Source organism: Oratosquilla oratoria, chromosome 27 (genome assembly GCF_046742065.1).
Source record: "Oratosquilla oratoria isolate Oo_2021 chromosome 27, ASM4674206v1, whole genome shotgun sequence".
Lineage (NCBI taxonomy): Eukaryota > Metazoa > Arthropoda > Malacostraca > Stomatopoda > Squillidae > Oratosquilla > Oratosquilla oratoria.
Window position 1 is genome coordinate 11,493,680 of NC_134803.1, and position 20,029 is coordinate 11,513,708.

Genomic DNA, 20,029 nt, shown 5'->3' on the forward strand with positions numbered 1-20,029 from the left:
TTTTTTCCCCTTACAAGGGAGGTAGCCAAAAAGGAAAAGGCATAAAATCATTCCCACCCATTCCATCTCTGAATACACTCCACACCCCTCCACCCTCCCTCTCATCTTAGCACCTCCTGGATGACTGGTCATCCCTGCACCTTGTCCACTGCCCTGGGTCAGAAGCAATGTTGCAAGACACAGCTCATCCACAGCAAGGCAGCTTCATTAAATCAGTGACCCCCCCCCTCTCCGTCCTCTACCTGAAGTGGTAGCATAATGGGACACTCAGTATAATAAAGTTTTTCTCTGAATCTTCCTAAAAGAAGATTCAGAGAAATACTTCATTATACTGACTGTCCCATTATGCTACCACTTCTGTTTTTTTCCAAACCCTGTGGTAGGAGAGAATACTGGCAGTGTTCCCACTTGTTGTAAAAGGCAATAAAAACAGGACAGGGATAGGACTACCCAACCTACTCTCTGTAGCCCCAAAGGGGACATTAAAAAAAAAAAAAAAAAAAATCTAGCCAGAACTCCAAGGTTTAGGTCTTTCAATGTGCAAGGGTGTGGTACAGACAAGAGTAAAAGGGAAGCAGCAGTGTGTGAGAAGAAAAGTTTGTGTATGCAGTGAAACAAAGTTGAAAAGGAGGGGTAAGTTTGAGTTTAGAAGTGCAAGTTGGGTGTCAGGAGTGAAGAGAAGGGATGGCTATACTAGTAAGTGAAGACGGGTAAATGTGTGGTGGTATGGAAGTAAGTTTTTTCAAAATTAATGTAGATGAAGGTGAAACTGGGAAAGGAGATGTGGGTTTTTGTAAGTGCATATGGGCCTGGTAGTGAGAAGAGTGTACTGTAGAGGAAAGTGAGGCTTTATTTAAACAAGTGCATAGAGGGTTTAGGGAGAAATATCAATGTAATGGTATCGAGAGCTTAATGGGTAGGAAATGAGACAACAGATGAAGAGGTTGGGAAGTGTGAAGTTCCAGGAAAAAGTTGTAGTGGAGAGTTGTCAAGAGTTGATAGCAAATAGTGTTTATGAAGAAAGTCCAGCATATGTACATATGGGAGAGGGTGGTGGATAGTGATTTAATGGGCTATATAATGGTAACCAGAAGAGTTTTGGATGTACTAAGGGGGGAATGTGGGAGAATATCTGATTACTTTTTGGTGGAAGGTAAGCAGAGGGTGAGGGATAGATGGAGAAAGGAAAAGGACAGAAGGTAGGCAGGCACTTAGAGTAAACTGCTTAAATGAGAGAGAAAAGGAGTACAAGAAGCTGAAAGAGGAGGGAAGGATAGAGTAGAACTAGGATTGAGGAAATATGGGGATGGTTCAAGGAGAGAGTCATAAGGTGTGGAACAAGGAGGATGGGAGGAAATAGAAGGGGGGTATTGAGTGGTGGGATGAAGCAAAAGAGATGAAAGAAGAAATGAGCATTCACAGATTGGTTACAGAGTAGGATGAGAGAATCATAGAAGAGGTACAAAGAAAAGTACTGTATATAAGAAAGGATGCAAAGAGGAGAGCAGATGTATGGGGCAGAAACATGGAACATCTAAGAGGAAGAGAGAAGGAGTTTGAATGTGTTTGAGATGAGATGTCTGAGAAGTATGATGGGGGTTACTAGGCTAGATAGAGTGAGAAATGAGGAGGAGAACGGGTTGAAAGGGAGTTGGGAGATAGGGTTGACAAAAGAGTATTAGGATGGTTTGGACACATGGAAAGAATGAGTGAAGAAAGACTAGTAAAAGGTATGGAAGGCAGATGTGGGGGGAGTGAACATGAAGGGACGTCCTAGGATGAGGTGAAGGGGGCTTTGGGGAAGAGGGGAATGTCTGTTGAGGAAGGACGGGAGAAGATGGGTGAATGGGGAGTGGTTGTATATGGATGATGTGATGCATGAGGTGGAATGGGCGGGGGGATGGGGGGTGAGGTAGTATGTGTGAGCAAAATTTGACTCAGCCTGAAGGGATTTCTCCCCGTCTTCTCCTTTTATGCATGGGGGGTCGCCGATTTAATGAAGCAGCCTTGCTGTGGATGTGCTGTGTCTTGCGACACTGCTTCTGACCCAGGGCAGTAGACAAGGTGCAGGGATGATCCATCATCCAGGAGGTGCTAAGATAAGAGGGAGGGTGGAGGGGTGTGGAGTGTATTTAGGGATGGAATGGGTGGGAATGATTTTATGCCTTTTCCTTTTTGGCTACCTCCCTTGTAAGGGGGGGAAAAGCCTTGGTATATGTATGTATATGTAAGATGTTTTGGGAGGAAATTATGAGGAAGATGAGGCAAATCGGGTAGAGAAGAAAAGATAAAAGGTGCAGATGGAAAGATGATAGTGAAAGACAGCAGTAAGAGGAAGCAGTTGTCACCATATTTTACATTTCACTTCTTTCAAGACTGTAGTTTCCAAAAAACTTGAAACATACATGTGTATATGTATGTATATAAGTGTGTGTATATATATATGTATATATTTATGTACAAAGTTTTTTCCCCTTGTAAGGGGCAAACTTCTACCATTCACACTCCCATTTTTTGACTTGTGCAAGTTCCTTGTTGACAAAGGGCCATCCCTATCCAGTCCCCAGATCAAGTAAAGGAGAAGACAGGATTTCTAAAAGGAGGCAATGGCTGAAGCCAATTTACCCCCACTGCTTCATTTGATGACCACCACTCATGATTAATATAGAGAAAATAAATCACCTTGGGCTACATCGATTTGATAGCCATTCACAACCTTTCTACTAGCACATACCTCTTACTCTCTCCCTTTCCCATTCAAAAGACATTTTTCCTTTTTCCCAAGGCCCCCCTCAACCCATCCATGCATCCCAGTTTGTCTTTTCAGGTTCACTCCTTCCACATTGACTACTAGTCTTTTCACTCATTCTTTATATCTGCCCAGATCATCCCAGTATTCTTTGATCAACCATATCTCCCAGCTCTTCCCACTTCAGTTCTACCTCTCCTCATGATAACCACCATCCTTTTTAAACACTTCATCTCAGACATATTTGAATTCCACTATTCTGGCTCTTAAATTCAATCTGTCCTACATAGTGTCATAGACACAATCACCCTTTCATACAGTGTGTTCCTTCAGATACATATTACTCATGACTTCTAATCATGTACTGTTAGACCCAATTTCTACAAAAAATGTGCATTAACAATTACCCCCTCAAACAGCACTGATCCTACACCACAACTAGAGAAAACATGCAAAATAGATGCACAACAATAGTGAAATTGTTCATAAGGATAGAAGCACTAGTAAACTACAACCCGTAACTTGCTTTGGAGCAGTATTCTGAAAACACACTAGAACTGATAAGTAGACAAGCCCTAAGCACATTAAACAACCTTGCTTGCTTGAGGAAGGACGGAAGAGTACAGAAGACGGGGGTGAATGGAGAATGGTTGTATATGGAAGATGTTGTGATGCATGAGGTGGAATGGACGGGGATGGGAGGTGAGGTAGTGTGTGTGAGCAAAATTTTGACGCAGCCCGAAGGGATTTCTTCCAGTCCTCTCCTTTATATGGGGGGACGGAGAGCGGGGGTCGTCGATTTAATGAAGCGGCCTTGCTGTGTCTTGTGACACTGCTTCTGACCCAGGGCAGTGGACAGGGTGCAGGATGACCCGTCATCTAGGAGGTGCTAAGATGGGAGGGATGTGGAGTGTTTTCAGGGATGAAATGGTTGGGAATGATTTTATGCCTTTTCCTTTTTGGCTACATCCCTAGTAAGGGGGAAAAAGCCTTGGTATATGTATGTATGTATGCTTGCCAATCCATTATAACTGTTCCTCTGTCACACCACATGACATCCCATCCAACCCAGGTACCGTACCAGCTTTCATCACTTTCAGTGCTTTTTGTATCTCGTCTTTACCTATATCTCATTGTCATAGCATCAACCACTGCCAGTCCCTAACCTGTACATTCAACAATTCTCTGAAATACTTTACCCATCTTCCCCCATTACCTTTTCCTCTACCTAACCCCCCAACTCTCTCTTCACTTTTTTTTTTTTTTTTCCCCTCTAAAAATTGTCATTCTTACTCGGCTTTCCATCTGCTCTCCTTCACAGAATTACCTTGCATTTTACTTCTTGTACCTTTTGTATGCTTCCCTAGTCAGCCTGTTGCTCCTGGTCTTTTGCAGAAAACCAGCATCCTTCAATTGGCAACAACTTCCAGGTGTGTCCACAAGCCATTCAGAGAATATATATTGTGATGTCTAGGGATTGTTAGTGTGGAGTGTTGTAGTAAGAGGTGTTGTCCTCTGTGTGGTAGCTGCATCAGGGGGAGTTTGAATCTGGCCAGTCCTATTCTGTGTTAGTACTGTATTAATGCTGGATGGTGTCCTGAGTGCAGACATACCAGTATGGTTCTTACTAGACATGGAAGTTGTTTTTTTTCTGTGGGGCTTACAGGGGTTGTAGTAGTATTGAGTTTGGCAGGCTTTTTTGAAGTACTTGTTTCATGATACAAGTGTATTTTTTTTTTGGATATTTTTTGTGGTATAGGTGGTAGATTGTTGTAGATGTTTGTGTATTATGTAGCAGTTTTTTTCTGTTGGTGATACTTGTGAAGTGCAGTGTGAGGTGTTTAAGGTTGTGGTGTAGAATTATGTTCCTGCCATTTTCAAGTCTAATAGGGATAGTTCTGGAGTATCTTGGTGCCCCCTTCTGTAAAATTTGTAAATTGTGTTGTCTTATATTCTCAAACATGGATGAATTGAGTAAAAGTAGTCATGGATTCAGAAGGAATGTTATGCAGTAGCAAGTGGACTGAAATTGATAACCAATTTTGAATAGATAAAAATAGTTGGGAACCATGTTGTGGAGGTATAGTTGAGTGTAGTTTTTAGGAATTGCTTATACATACATACACCAAGGGCTTCTTCACTCTTACAAGGTAGGTAGCCAAAGTCAAAGGCATAAAATATACTCCCACCTATTTTATCCCCACATACTCCACTCCCATTCACCACTCCTCCCTCCCTCTTTTCATGGTCCCTGGATGATGGGTCATCCCTGCATCTTGCCCACTGTCCTGGGTCAGAAGCAATGCAGCAAGACACAGCATATCCACAGTAAGGCTGCTTCATCTAATCAGCATTTCCCTTTCTCCATCCCCTCATGCAGAAATGGAGATAGGGGGAAATCTCTTTGGGCTGCATCAAAATATCATTCTTACATACTCCCTAAATGCCCCCATCCCCCACTCACCCCCTTCCATACATTATATCATCATCCATACACAACCATTCTCCAGTCACCCCTATCTTCCGTCTTCTCCCTTCCTTATTTCCCAATGCCACTTTTACCCCATCCATCCATCTCATCCTTGGTTGCCCCCTCATGTTCACTCCATCCACCTCTGCTCTCCACACTTCTTTTATTAATCTCTCTCCACTCATTCCTTCCATGTGTCCAAACCATCCCATTACTCTTTCATCAACCCTATCTCCCAACTCCTTTTACACCTTTGCTCTCCTCCTCGCCTCCTTATTTCTCATTCTGTCCAGCCTAGTAACACCTACCATACTTCTCAGGCATTTCATCTCAAACACATTTAAACTCTTCTTCTCTTATGTTCCGTGTTTCTGCCTTATACAGTGCTGTCAGCACAAGCACCCCTTCATACAATCTCCTCTTATCATCCATTCCTAAATGTCTATTTCTCATTACATTTTCTAATCCACCAAGGCATTTACTTGCTTCTCTCAATCTACATTCTACCTCCACCTTCACTTCTCCCTTTCCCACCACATTCGCTCCCAAGTATCTAAAGCTATCCACTTCCTCCAGTCTCCCTTAATACTCACTTCCAACTTGCTGCCATCCTCTTCCCTTGTATATCTCATCACCTTACTTTTATCCACATTTATCTTCAACTTCCTTCTTTTGTACACCTTCCCAAACTGTCACTAACTTCCTTAATCCCTTTCTGATCTTCAGTAAACAACAACTGGCTATCTCCTCATTTTCCCCATTTTCTTTAACCATCTCCAATCCCTGGCCCATTACCCTTGCATTTATGTCTCGCATACAATTTTTTTCATGGTAGACTGGTGTGAGTAATGCCACTGATGATTTCTGGAGTGAAGCTTTCATTCTGTTATTCTTGAGCCATCGTTCTAGTTTGTTCAAGTAGGCTTGGGTGTTCTTTGCTGTAATTTTCTATTTACTGGAGTTGAGAGATTATTCACAAAGAAAACAGTAATGGTGAAAGTATTGCACCCTGTGGGAATCCAATTTTGTTCCTGAGATTTTGTTTTAGGTTACTCTGCATAGTCTTCCTGCATCTAAAGTTTATGGCTTCTTGTCATTGTTATGTTTCTCCCAATAATCTTCTTGGTTATTGTGATCATTGGAACAGATGTACCTAACAATGACAAGTGGTTAACAAGCCACTCCTCTAGATTTACCTTGCAATCAATCCTTTTATGCTCAATTCTTTTCCATCACTCTTAATCTTTTCATTGTACCATTTCCTGCCTCTCCCTGTTCTCTCCCATCTTTCTCATTCCACAAAGTCTTTGTACTTTATCACTTCTTCCTTTCAACATGCTCATTCTATTCCTGTTTCCTGGAGTCTTGGCACAGATGCTGCAAGGTACTTAAAATAACCAGTGTACATGTCCAGTAGACACATTCAAGTTAGATGAGGAATGGAACTTATCACACTACTTAAGCTTTCTTTTCATGTATTATCAATATTTTTTTTAAGTCAAGTGAGTTTCCTGGTCACTCAAGACGGATTTCATTGTCCTCTAGGAATTTTTTCACATTGGCTATATGGCAAGGTGCACTGTCCTGAGCCAATTAATGCCAAAAGTGAGGCAGTAACTAAGCTTGACAAAATATTCAGTGTCAAACTTTTCTCCCACAAATAATAGCTTGATTCTTTCAACTAAAAATAAAGTCCTCAAGTTATATATCAGTGGGGGTAGATGATCTGCAAATGTAGCCCCAGTGGTCACTCTGTGGTGGGATTAGATAGCAGCAGCCTTGTTTAGGATCCACTCTACTCACCGCACAGGGGGGAGGAGGCTAGAATAGTAGGATAATCAGAATACAAATATATTGTGTTAAGAACACCATAAACAATTCAAAGATCAATACCACCCCCCTAATATTGACCTTCAGTCAAACAGAACATCCAACCTACATAAATAAAAAAGTAACTTCAAATATAATGCAATACTGTACTATCCTTGCTCCACTGCTTTGGATACACTAGACCTCAATGTGCATTACCTCCCCCTCCCTATGAAAAAAAAAATATATATATATATACAAGCCCACCGGCTACGCCGGGGGCCTTGGCCTGCGGCGCTGCGCCTTAGGCGCGGGCGCTGCGCGCCCTGGGCTACGCCCCTTTTTTGGAAAATAAAGAGTTCTTCTTCGAGTTCTTTTTCGAGTTCTTTTTCGAGTTCTTCTTCGAGTTCTTCTTCGAGTTCTTCTCTTTCGAGTTCTTCGAGTTCTTCTTTTTCGAGTTCTTCGAGTTCTTCTTTTTCGAATTCTTCGAGTTCTTCGAGTTCTTCTTCGAGTTTTTCGATTTCTTCTTCGAGTTCTACTTCTTCTTCGAGTTCTTCTTCTTCCTCTTCTTCGAGTTCTTCTTCTTCTTCTTCTTCTTCTTTTTCTTCTTCTTCGAGTTCTTCCTCTTCTTCTTCTTCGATTTCTTCGAGTTGTTCTTCTTCTTCGAGTTCTTCTTCTTCACCGTAGTTGGCGGTGTAACCGATTTACCACCAAACGCGAAGGTGTGACCGAATTACCACCGGACGGCGTAAGCAACCATTAAAATTTTTTTATATTAACAAGCCCACCGGCTGCGCCGGCCAGGCTTCGCCTGGGGGCTTGGCCTTCGGCAATGCTCGCTGCGCTCGCGGGCGCTTCGGGCCCTGGGCTTCGCCCACTTTGTGGATACTATAGCCTATGAATAATTAAAGAATAAGAATGCAATTGGTACTTTATTCAACACATTTACAATCCCTACATTTCTTTGATGGTGGAGGTGTCTTGATCTCCTTGGTTGACCTCTTTGTCTTCTGGAGCCCGTCTTTTCTTCGGTGATCCTCTGTCCTCGGAGTCTTGATCGCCTTGGGTGACCTCTTCGTCTTCTGAACCCTGTCTTTTCTTCGGTGACATTTTACGCTTAATGATTCTCCTCAAATACGCTAACAGCTCCTCATCGCTTACTTCTTCGTCGCTGTCAGGAGACGGAGGTGGTTTGACAACCCCTTCATCCCCTTGCTCGGGTGCGTTAACTTCCTCTTCTTCCTCTTCATCACGCATTACCCAATCTGGCATGATCATCTTGATGCAATCTTCTTCTGTGATCTTGTGAATACCTTCGGGTATGTCTTTGCTTTCGAACTCAACTTCTTCCTCCTCAAAAAGAGCTTTACTACCAATAGCGTCCTTCGCTGGCTCCTCCTCGACATCTACTGTCTCGGTTTCAACAAACAACTCTTTATATACCCTGTTAAAGGCCGGCCGGCGTTCAACTCCTTCATCACCTCTACGCCAGCCCGTGTAGTACACCAACGCGTTCCAGTTGGTTACTCGTGAACAGGCCACGTATAGTTGTCCATGTGCGAAGCATTGGACGGAATCAAGCAGAAGTCCACATCGCTCGAAAGTTTGCCCCTGGCTTTTGTTGATGGTCATGGCATAACTGAGCTTGACGGGAAACTGCTTACGCTTGAAGTGGATTGGGGTATCTTGAGACTCTAACACTATACGTGGAATCAAAACTTGCTCGCCGCGGTAGCTCCCTCCTAGTATCTTTCTGACTATCACGTTCTTCTTCAAGTTAGTCACCATTATCCGGGTTCCGTTGCAAAGCCTAGGAGGACAGATGTTTCTGATGATCATGAGGACACATCCTACTTTCACCTTCAAAGCGTGTAGAGGCAACGACGGGCTTGTCATGGCGTTAAAAACTGACGCTTGGACGTCAGTCTCTTTGTCCACGGGTGTGTCGACGCTGAAGTAAATCCGCTCTTTCTCCTGGTTACGGTCGTATATAAACTGGTTGATACTTCCCACGTCGTCATTTGTGGGTGATACTATTGCTCTCTTCTCGAAGTAAGACATGTTGAGATGGTTCTCTTCAAACTCGTCGTAAACTTTAGACACTAACTCCTCTCGTGAGTTTGCCCGAACACCAAAATCCTTCTCAAAGACGATCTCGCCGTCGTTATGGGTGCCGATGGCTAGAAGTTGTTTGGCAAACCTCTTGTTTTTGACGTCATCCTTCTTAAGGTGTACGTTTTCTGTCAACTCCAACTTTGTCAGCCCTTCCCACATGTAACTCGATTTGATGCAGTAAGCCAGTTCTTCTGTCTTCCCTCCGTTTCTTATGACCGGCAGGATTTGTCGGAAGTCTCCTGCGCAGACAAACACCTTGCCTCCCATGAACTTTTCGTTCTCCATGATGTCTCTCAAAGTGATGTCTAAAGACGTCAACATGTTCTTGTTCGCCATTACGACTTCGTCCCAAACTATCAGTCGAGTTTGTTCTAGCAGTCTTGCCATTTCTGTGTTCTTCTTGACGCTACACGCTCTAGTTTCATCGTATTCCATCAAGGGTATCTTGAACATGTTGTGAGCCGTTCTTCCCCCAGAAAGGACGGTTGCTGCAATCCCAGACGAAGCAACAGCTAAAGCGATCTCTCCCTGGGAACGAACAGCATCCAACAACAAATTCAAGACAAAAGACTTCCCGGTGCCTCCTGCAGCGTTGACAAATATGCCGTTATTCTTATAGAGGTATCCCTTTTCCACTCGCTTCATAACAGTTTCGAAGACATTTCGCTGTTTGTCATTCAGAAGCTTAGACTTTTCCTCAACAGACTGTTTCAGCCTCTGCTTGTTGTACGCCTTCTCTCTTCTGATGACATTAGATGACCGTGCACCTCCTCTTGAAGCTGGAAGACCGTACTGTGTGATCAAACCCCCGCCGCAGTTCCACACAAAGTGTTGGATCTCATCCAAGGCGTCCAAATAGATTTCATCGTTGTACTCTGTCAGCTTGGCTTGATGCAAGTAATCGCTGGAAAAGTAGTCTTTGACCTCTTCCCATATGCCGGACTGGTCCTCGAGATCAGAAAAGACCAACATACTTGCATAAGTTTCTCTGAGTTGTTTTCTGTCGTTAGTGTGGTTGATAATGTCCATAATCGTCTCTTTCCAAGTTGCTTCATCACTGAGCAAACCGAGTGCTTTAACGGCTTCTCTATTTGTTTCGTACATGACGCCGTCTATGGTACGAAGGTCTTCGAACGACTTTGGCCCCTTTTTATGTGTCAGCAGGAGCCTCAGATAGAACAGTTCTACCGTCTTGGTGGTTACAGCACGAATGCGACCCAGACTGTATGTATGCCCAACTCGTTCCTCCCATATGGCTTTTTGTGCGTTATAGATGTAATGGAAGGGCAACTGGCTGTAGTATAACGTGGCTGCGAACGCGTCCTTCTCACACAACTTGAAAAAGGCGGTTAACTGAGTGTCCCTTTTAACTTTTTGAGAAAGTTGCTCATCTGTCATCTGTTCGTGGTAGAATACTGAATTCTCACCCTCTAAGTGCAAATCCAACGGAAACACCGGTGGGTAAGATTTGTGGATGTCGAATTTGAAAATCTTCCACGTCGCCTCGTTAGAATTGATGTATCTGGCCTCCTGGTAGTTTCTGACTTCGTTCACAGAGTCATCTTCTCCTGAAGTTTTGGTGAACAATATCTTGTCAGAACCTTTATTAACATACTTGGTGACATAAGCTATAGCTTTTATAGAATTTGAGCACTCCACGTTAATGTGTGCGTCGTATTTGAGACAAAGATAGGGGTTATAAGGCACAACCCACGAATTATCTACGGTTACTGTACCGTCCTTCAGTTTGAGTTGAAAAGAGTTACCGCCTTCTCCTACTGAACGCCTAACATACTCCGGGTAACCGTTGTTTCCGAACAATAAGGTGCTTCTGCACGTCTTAGGGAATCCTTTACCACACTGATCGGGTTTCGCGCTCTTCCCATGACAACATATTTGGGACTCGTCGTAACCTTTGCAGGGGCCGTGTATCATACACCGTGTAACCGTCTCGTATAGCCTTGGCTCCTTCTCCTTATCGGGTATCTCCGCTCTTATTACCTGTGCGACTGTATCCGCTGTCACACGCACTGCCATCCAAAGCAATATGTGAGCATGTGGTAGCCCACGTTTTTGCCACTCTACGCTGTAAAGGTGGGCCTTGACGGCTCCAAAAGCCTTCTTGTGCACCAAATCACCCATCAGACTATCCAACTTCAACTTAAATATCCGACTTACAATATCTGGACGATCACATGCTCGTGCCCCTGGTCCGTCAAGCTTGCTTAATGCTTCTGTGACATCTGCCCATTTAGGGTTCATAGTGAAGGTGATGAAATAGTCGGGTGATCCATAAGCCGTGACATAAGCCAACGCATCCTGCTGGCGCTGCTTCATGTACCTAGGACCTCCTACAAATGTCGGAGGCAACACAATTCGTTGTCCCGTCTTACTTTTTTCAGTCACTTGCAATAGATCGACCCTTTCTTTTCGCATACCGGTGTGGTTGTGTTCCAGAAAGCGTAGACGGCTCGTCTCTATTTTAACGTAGTTGTCAATTACAAACTGTTGGAACAGTCGTCGTCCTTTTACAATGTAGTTAAAAACACCTTCTCTCTCCATGTAAAGAGCTGAATAGTACATAAGTGCTGAAAGTCTTTTCTCGGAGTCCTTCTTTTCCATCGTAAAGCTGTAGCCTTTGTCTCCGTTAGGTAATAGCAGAGGATATTGAAAGAGATCGTAGAAGTAATTGGTCGAGTTAATCATCCGAAGGGCGTATTTCGAACCAGGAAGAGGGGACGCTATTGTAACTTTCAAGGTGTCCTTTTCTGGCCCCAAATTGACTATGGCTCCTACTTGGCAGGACGCCGTTGGCAAATGATAGACACCTTTGTGTTCCCTGGTTGCAACCCCTTCTGCGGTCTTTAACGTAATAGCCACGTTTGGTATAGCTCTCTCCTTATTAACGTAAGTCTGAATGAGTTTCTTTGAGGTTTCCAATTCTTCCAAGATTACCTTCAGTGATGCGTTGTGCTTAACCAAATGCGCGTATAGTTGCTCTATGATCTCTTCGTTCCTCAAGAATTCGGCGGTTTCACGCTTTCTACGTTTAATCGTCTCGGTGTTCGCTTTCGGCCCCTTTTTTCTTTGATTCATGAACTGTTCGACCGTTTCACAACGTAGTTTTAGCTGTTGTTCCTTGTCGTGGTAAAAGTACAAATCGAGGAAACTTGCTGCAGATTTCCAAAACGGTGCGTTTGTTAAACCCCAGTCGTCGTGTTCTGATACCAACAGGTTCGGCTTCATCGAACCCAAACGGTGATAAACCTTGCCTTGAATCTTGTAACAAAGCGCCATTTCTCTTTGTCACTTAGGGAACCTGAGGTTGCGAAGGAGGTAAAGGAGAAGACGTTGTTAAACGCTACAATGTTATCGAGAAAGTGCCTTGAGAGTGAAGAGGAACCATCATAAAGTCCCTTGATGCCCTCGTCTAGTGTCGTCAATTTAAATATCGCCTTGGGAGTTTTGCCTCCGTTGCAACAAATGGTCTTCCTTTCTGTCTTGAAAAGCAAAGCTTGACAATTCTTACACCTAAATGCGCCCATCTCACCGACTGAGTGAGGAGGTACCCGTGACTCGTCGCTTTCTGTCATATAACCACAGAATGACATCATCAGACGCTCTTTCATCTCTAAGAACTGTGGTTTTTTGCCGAGATCTTTGCGTTCCTCGCGCATATTGGCTATCTTTTCAACGGCTCCAGCACGAATATCCGCGGCAGCTACTGGAATAAGCGAAGATAGGAAATCGCTCCTATTCATACGTTTAATCTCTGCCTTTATAGCTTTTGCTACCTTGGCTTCTTTAGCCTTCTTTTCTTTTGCCGCCTTGATCTCTGCTTTTGTTCGTTTAGTGCGTCTCAGTGGCGTACTTTTCCTCGCTTGACTGGTTTCTGCTTTAGTCTCTTTCAAGCTTTGCTTTATCTCTGCCAGTGTACTATCAACGGGTAACGAAAGTGGCTCCGGATTATCAGCATCAGTCGACGGGCCCGCCACCGGCTCCTCTTCTATATTTGCAGGCATAGCCACTGGTTCCTCTTTTCTATCCGAAGGCAAAACAACAGGCTCCTGTTTACTATCTGAAGACATAGCCACGGGCTCCTCTTCTCTATTTGAAGGCTCCGCCACGGGCTCTTTTTCAACAACTATAGGTGTGGTTTCACTCTGAGAAGGTTCTACAGGCTTCGGGTTTTGTTGGCAGGCTCTTTTTATGGCGTACTTTTTCGCCTTGTCTAAGCGCTTTTGAGCCTCGAAACTCCTCTGCAAATATTGTTTCTGGTACTCTATGTGATCAGATTTTCCTCCATGCTTTGTGAAGCTTTTATATCCAGCAAAATAGTGCTTCACAAAACCTTCTATCCTTTCTTCAGGAATTTCTCCAACGTAAACTTCCAAGGAATCCAACAAATCGTCGCTATAGACGCAGTCTTTCTTCTCCTTTAGCATCTTGTTAAACGTTAGTAGCTTTCGCTGAAACATCTTTATCGACTCCCTTACTTGTAACCCCTTGGTCTGTTCGTAAAGGTGAGGAAACGCCTTCTCATGTTCACTTTTTAGCGCTTGGTTCAATTTCCTATTCTTCATTAACTCTCCTTTACTGAACTTCTTTTCCTTCGTCACCCAACTCCAGAAGTGACGATACCGTTGCATCTTTAACTTTGACGAATCCCCGGCCATCCTTCCCAACCACCACCTGTGTGTGACCGAATTACCACCGTATAGTATAAATCACAGAAAATAAGTTTCTACATCAAACTGAATATAATTTAGAGCTCTTACCTCTATTCAGTAGACGAAGGCAGTGACTTGAAATGCAGAAGATTGTGACGTCATGTCGTCATTGCTTGGAACTGTACGTAATATTCTAATATACTCATTATGCCTCATAAATGCTAAGTCAAGAGTTGGCTATACTTTTAAATAATAACTATGAAAAATTTAAATATTAATGGTCAGAAAATATGTAATCGGAAAAGTGGAAATTAATTACCTCTATTCAGTAGACGAAGGCAGTGACTTGAAATGCAGAAGATTGTGACGTCATGTCGTCATTGCTTGGAACTGTACGTAATATTCTAATATACTCATTATGCCTCATAAATGCTAAGTCAAGAGTTGGCTATACTTTTAAATAATAACTATGAAAAATTTAAATATTAATGGTCAGAAAATATGTAATCGGAAAAGTGGAAATTAAAAATTTGGCAAATTGGAAAATTAGTAGTCGTGACGTCACCCGCTCAGAGCTGGGGCTCTTTAGGACCCACAGAGCTGATGTCATGACGTCATGTCTCTTCTGATTGGCTAGTTTTTATTAACTCTCCTTTACTGAACTTCTTTTCCTTCGTCACCCAACTCCAGAAGTGACGATACCGTTGCATCTTTAACTTTGACGAATCCCCGGCCATCCTTCCCAACCACCACCTGTGTGTGACCGAATTACCACCGGACGGCGTAAGCAACCATTAATTTTTTTTATATTATATATATATATATATATATATATATATATATATATATATATATATATATAAACAAAGGAAACTGAAAAAAAACAGACAGGAAAATGAATAAGAAAAAATATGGAAAACTAATAAAAGATTAAAGGAACTCAAATCCATCCCTCACCCACGAAACCATATCAGTAATCAATGGAAATATACTATAACCAAAACAACAATACAATATCGTTAAACAATTCATTTCAAATCCACTACAAAAATGAGAAAATAAAAAATATGAAAAATCAAAACATAGATGCAGCCACCCTCCCTTGTACAAAGACACAGAAGGGGCAATAAAGAAAGTTGAAAAATTATGTCAAGACCCAAATAAGATTTAAAATCCATCAAAAACATCTAGGCCCAAATGCAATAAAATCTTAATTAGTATTTCCAACCACTTCTGGTTGTACAATAAAATTCCAAAGATTATTAGAAGAATTTCAACTAAAGTACCTACGTGAAACTAATATGGATTCAAAGGGCCACTTTACCAGCATGCTGCTCATAAACCTAACCCAACAAGCGCTAGAGCAGTTCAATAAGAGAGCATGGCTAGAAAGAATGCTTATTCTGCCCAGACAATCTGCCAAAAATGAGTTCTTAAAGACATTTTCACAACAATTACAAGAAATGGATAACTTATTAGCAGATGAAGTGCTTAATAACCCTGCACAACCATATTTCTGTGGTAAAAATGCCATACACTGGAATCCCAAGTGGATGGGAATGGAATGGATGAGAATGAAATGTGTGGGAGTGGGAATATACCGTATTTTCCGGCGTATAGTGCGCGACTTTTTTCCGTTGGAAGGGCCTAAAAATGGGGGGTGCGCATTATCTACGGCCTACGATAAAAATTCTGCGGCTGTGTGTGTAATTTTTTTCACAACAACGTGACGATGTTGGCCGTCACAAAGTCGGGAGGCACACTTCTCCGTGACGTTCCGTGAGAACAAGAAGTCTAGTCTATAAAATTTGGGAGAGAGGCTCCCACGGGCTTTAGGTGTGAGCCCGTTTGGTGGGTGTTTGGACATACGAGTGTGTGTGGTCCCAGCCACACACACTCATACATTCACAAGATGTGCACACGTATATGAATGCGCATGCACATATCCGTGAATGCACCCTTCTCAATATAACTGTATATGATGGTAAGTGGTGACATCTTGGTGTATATAATGTAAAGGGGGGGGGTGATCCAATATATGAGTGTGTGTGGCCTTGGCCACACACACTCATACATACATTAGATGTGCATACGTATGCAATATACGTATGCACATCACCATGAATACACCCTTCCGGACAGTAAACATATATATTGAAATTACAGGGGGGGGGTGATTCAATGTATGAGTGTGTGTGGCCTTGGTCACACACACTCGTACATACATTAGATGTGCATACGTATGCAATATACGTATGCACATCGCCATGAATTCACCCTTCCGGACAGAGACATGTATATATAAAAATTAAAGGGGGGGCTGACACTCCACCAGCCGACGCAGTTCAAACGGACTTGAGTGGCTGCATAGGCGGCGCACAAGACCCTCAGATGTTGTCGGAGGCCCTCTCCTCAGAAAAGCAGTTGCGGGGCAATGTTTGAGGTAGTGGTCAAGGGTGGCTTCAGGGTGGCGGCAATGATGGCATCTTTCTTCTGATGTGGGGTTGGTCTTGATTTGCCAGAAACAACGGTCCTCCAGCCGCAGACGGAAGAGCAGAGTTTCCACTTTTCTAGGTGTGGAGCGAGGAAGTACAAGGGGCTCGTAGTCTGTGACTGCCCTGTACCACCTCGCCCTCTCTGACACCTCTGCCTCCAGTCTGTGCTCGAGGAACCGTTGTATCTGGTTAAGAGCCCTGGTGCGTAGGCGCAACTGATTTCTGCTGAGAGGGACGACAACATCGACTTCAGGTCTTTTGCGCGCCGCTTCTGCTGCGGCGTCGACTAACTCATTACCTGGGACACCTACGTGGCTTGGCACCCAGTTGAGCGTAACACTCCTGCCTTACTGATGCAGCTTCAGCAGGAGTGCTAGGATGGAGGTCAGTAGGCGTACATTGTCGCTGGGCTGTGTTGAATCTAAGCTGCCTAGCAAAGACTGTGAGTCCGTGTGGATCACCACAGGACCAGCTCGAGATATTAGAGCATGCTCTAACGCTCCTTGGACCGCTATGGCCTCAGCTTGGAGAGTGGACGCATGATCAGATACTCTCCTGCCGTAGGTCAAACCATCCGTCATAAAAGCAGCCCCCGCACTGCGAGGCCTGTTGGGGTCTACGGAGCCATCCGTGTAATAGACCGCCGTTCCAGGTCTCGACAGTGCGCGGACGCCTTGTAGGGCCTGCGCTCGTACTCTTCCCTGGTCACATAACTTCTTACTGGGAAGCTTTGTGACAACGAAAGTTTCAGGTATCGACAACCATGGTGGTGGGGGCTTGAACTCTGGATGTGGAGAGTCCCTACCTTTCTCAAGGAGAGTGCTGGTGAGCTTGAAGGAGTCCAGGATCCCTGCCGCCTGTGTCAGCCAGGTATCGGAGTGGATAAAAGTACCCAACCGTCCCAGAGCTGTCACAAGGCTCTGACTCAGCTCAGTTATCCTGGGGCTCTGGACCAACTTGGCAAGAAAGTCGACCTCCAGCCTTCTGACCCGTGATGTTAATGAAGGCAACGAAGCCTCCATTCGGAGGTTAACGATCTTAGTCCAAGGTTGAGCTCCTAGGATAATCCTTGCTGCGGCATTTTGGCAAGGCTCCAGGTCTTCAAGCTTGGCAGTCGCCACATTTATGAGAGCTGGGGCAGCGTAGTCCACCAGACTGCGGACTGCGTGCACATAGAATGTGCGAAGGACCCGATGCGTGGCACCGAGTGCCTTCCCCGTCATTGCTCTCATAACTGTGGTTCTTGCCTTCAGTCTCTCCTTGAGATAGGTAAGTTCCCTCTGAAAGGTGAGCCTCTCATCAATCCAGACCCCCAGGTACTGATACTGGTGAACCCAGTCCAGCCTAAGGTCCTGGATGGTGAGGTGCTTCCCCTCTGTCCTGAGTCTCAGTGCCATAGCTTTCGACTTTGTAGGGGGGATCTTTAACCCCAACCTGCTACATTCCGTCGCCACAGTGCTTATGCAGCGCTGAGCCCTGTTGAAGCACTGCCGTTTCCCAGTAATTAAGAGCGCAATGTCATCTGCATAGCAGATGACCTTGCACCCCTGTGGTAGAGGTAGTTCCAGAATGTTGGAGACGAGCACATTGAACAGAGTGGGGCTGAGGACCCCCCCCCCCCTGTGGAGTGCCATTCTCCAACATTCTGGCCTCTGATATGTGACCTTGAAAGCGTACTTTCGCAGACCGGTGACTGGGATAGTCAGCAATCCAAGAAAGCAGCTTTCCTTTTACGCCCTTGCGAGCAAGGGTGTCTAATATCACAAGTGGACTGGCCAGCTCAAACGCCTTTTCCAAATCCAAAAAGACCACAATGGACGGTGTTCCACTGACAGCATTGAGGAGTGTTGCTATACTGTTTGCTGTGCCAGTGCCTTTGCAGTAAGCATGGATATGCTCATGCAATGGGCCCAGTTTCCACAGCAGCCTGTTTAGCACCATCCTCTCTGCTGTCTTCCCCATGCAGCTTGTCAGGCTGATGGGGCGGTAAGCATTAGGTTCCTTTGGCTTTGGAATTGGCGTTATGATTGCCGTCTTCCAGGCTGTTGGTAGCTTGCCAGTCCTCCAAGACGCGTTTATCACCCTTAGAAGTGCCTCGTCACCCGCTGGCCCAAGGTGTGCCAGCATGGAATAGGTGATGAGGTCCTCTCCAGGTGCCGTGTCTGAGCTGGTCTTGTGCGTGACCCGTAGCTCCTGAAGCGTAAAGCTAGCGTCAGTATCATCCGACCGACTCACCATGTCCTCAACACCATGGCGCCTCACTCCTTGGAGGTCCTGCAATGTGTCTTGAACACACTGCGGGAGTGAGGTGCTGCTGGAGTGAGAGACAAACTCCAGCACCAGCCGCTTCGCCTCAGCATCAGGGGCATGATGAGTGCGTCGTGGTTGAGTCCTGCCAGTAGCCCTACGGAGCTTAGACCACAGCTCTGCTAGGGAGGTGTGAGCAGTAAAGCCCTCACACCATTCAAGAAATTTAGCTCTTCTGGCATCTGCAGCTATGACGTGAGCGTCATGTACTGCAGCGCGCAAGTTGGCCAAATTAGTCTGAGTTCGGCGCGTCGGAAAACACGCCTAAGCATGTTCACCCGATGGTTGGCCTCTCTCACCTCGGGGGTATAATACCAACTGTGCAGCGCGCAAGTTGGCCAAATTAGTCTGAGTTCGGCGCCGTCGGAAAACACGCCTAAGCATGTTCACCCGATGGTTGGCCTCTCTCACCTCGGGGGTATAATACCAGCTGTTCTTATGTTCTCTGGGGGACTGGCGAGTCTTTGGGATGGCTCTGTTGGCAGCCACCTGAATGGCTGCAGAAAAGTCAGCTTCTAACGTTTCCACGTCCTGTGGTGGGACGTAGGACGCTGTCCATTCTTCAACAGACTTCTCAAACACTGGCCAGTTTGCCAAAGCTGTCTTCCACCTGGGAACAGGTAATACAGCTGGTATGGGTGGTGAATCCCGTATGTGCACAGAGACACCGAAGTGATCGCTAGTGACAATAGGATGCACCTCCCAGGTTACCCTAGGGAGGAGAGTGGCCATCGCCAAGGTCAGATCAAGTCGTCCACCTTGAACGTGCGTCGGATTTCCATCATTCAACAACGCAATGTCAGGCCCGATGAAGTCGAACCGCAAGAACTTCTACACCATCCCCACATGATACAGGGTCCGTGATTTCACTGCAGGGGATGGATGATTTGACTAAGATCATACACCCCCTAGTAGTGAGTGAACGAGGGAGGGAAAAGATGCGATATCCCGGAAATCGCACCTCGTCACTCACCAATGTCTCTTGGAGAAGCATGATATCGTAATCATGCTCTTGCGCAAGCGCAAGGAGATACGAACTTTTACTGCGGAACCCGTTAAGGTTCCACTGTAGCAACCTCAAGTGATTATTGAACAGGGCGATGTTCTTCCCTGTCAGTTTCCATGACGGTCTCATCTTGTTCTCCCCGGTTAGAGGACAAGATGGGTTGCGACTTTGAAACAGTGGACGCCTTTTCCTCCTCATCAGAGGAGGAGTCTTCAAGCCTCAATGCGAATTGGCGTTGGGGCCTAGCAGAAGACACTCTCCTGGGCTTAGATGAAGTGGGCGTGTCTTTCCCAATGGTGAAGGCGGGTGTGGCGGGCTTGGGGGAAGTGGAAGGGGAGGAGGAGGTTGAGGAAGAGGAAGAAGTGGTGGAAGAGGCAGGGGAGGAGGCAGGAGAGGAGGAGGTAGAGG

At 45.0% G+C, this 20,029-nt stretch overlaps 1 protein-coding gene across 1 annotated transcript; it reads right to left on the reverse strand.

Annotated features, from left to right (window-relative positions):
• Positions 1–7,982: 7,982 nt before the first annotated feature.
• LOC143039736 (uncharacterized) lies at positions 7,983–12,389 on the reverse strand. The gene has a single exon (XM_076209977.1). The coding sequence runs from the start codon at positions 12,387–12,389 to the stop codon at positions 7,983–7,985; it is 4,407 nt and encodes a 1,468-aa protein (XP_076066092.1).
• Between the last annotated feature and the right edge of the window lie 7,640 nt (positions 12,390–20,029).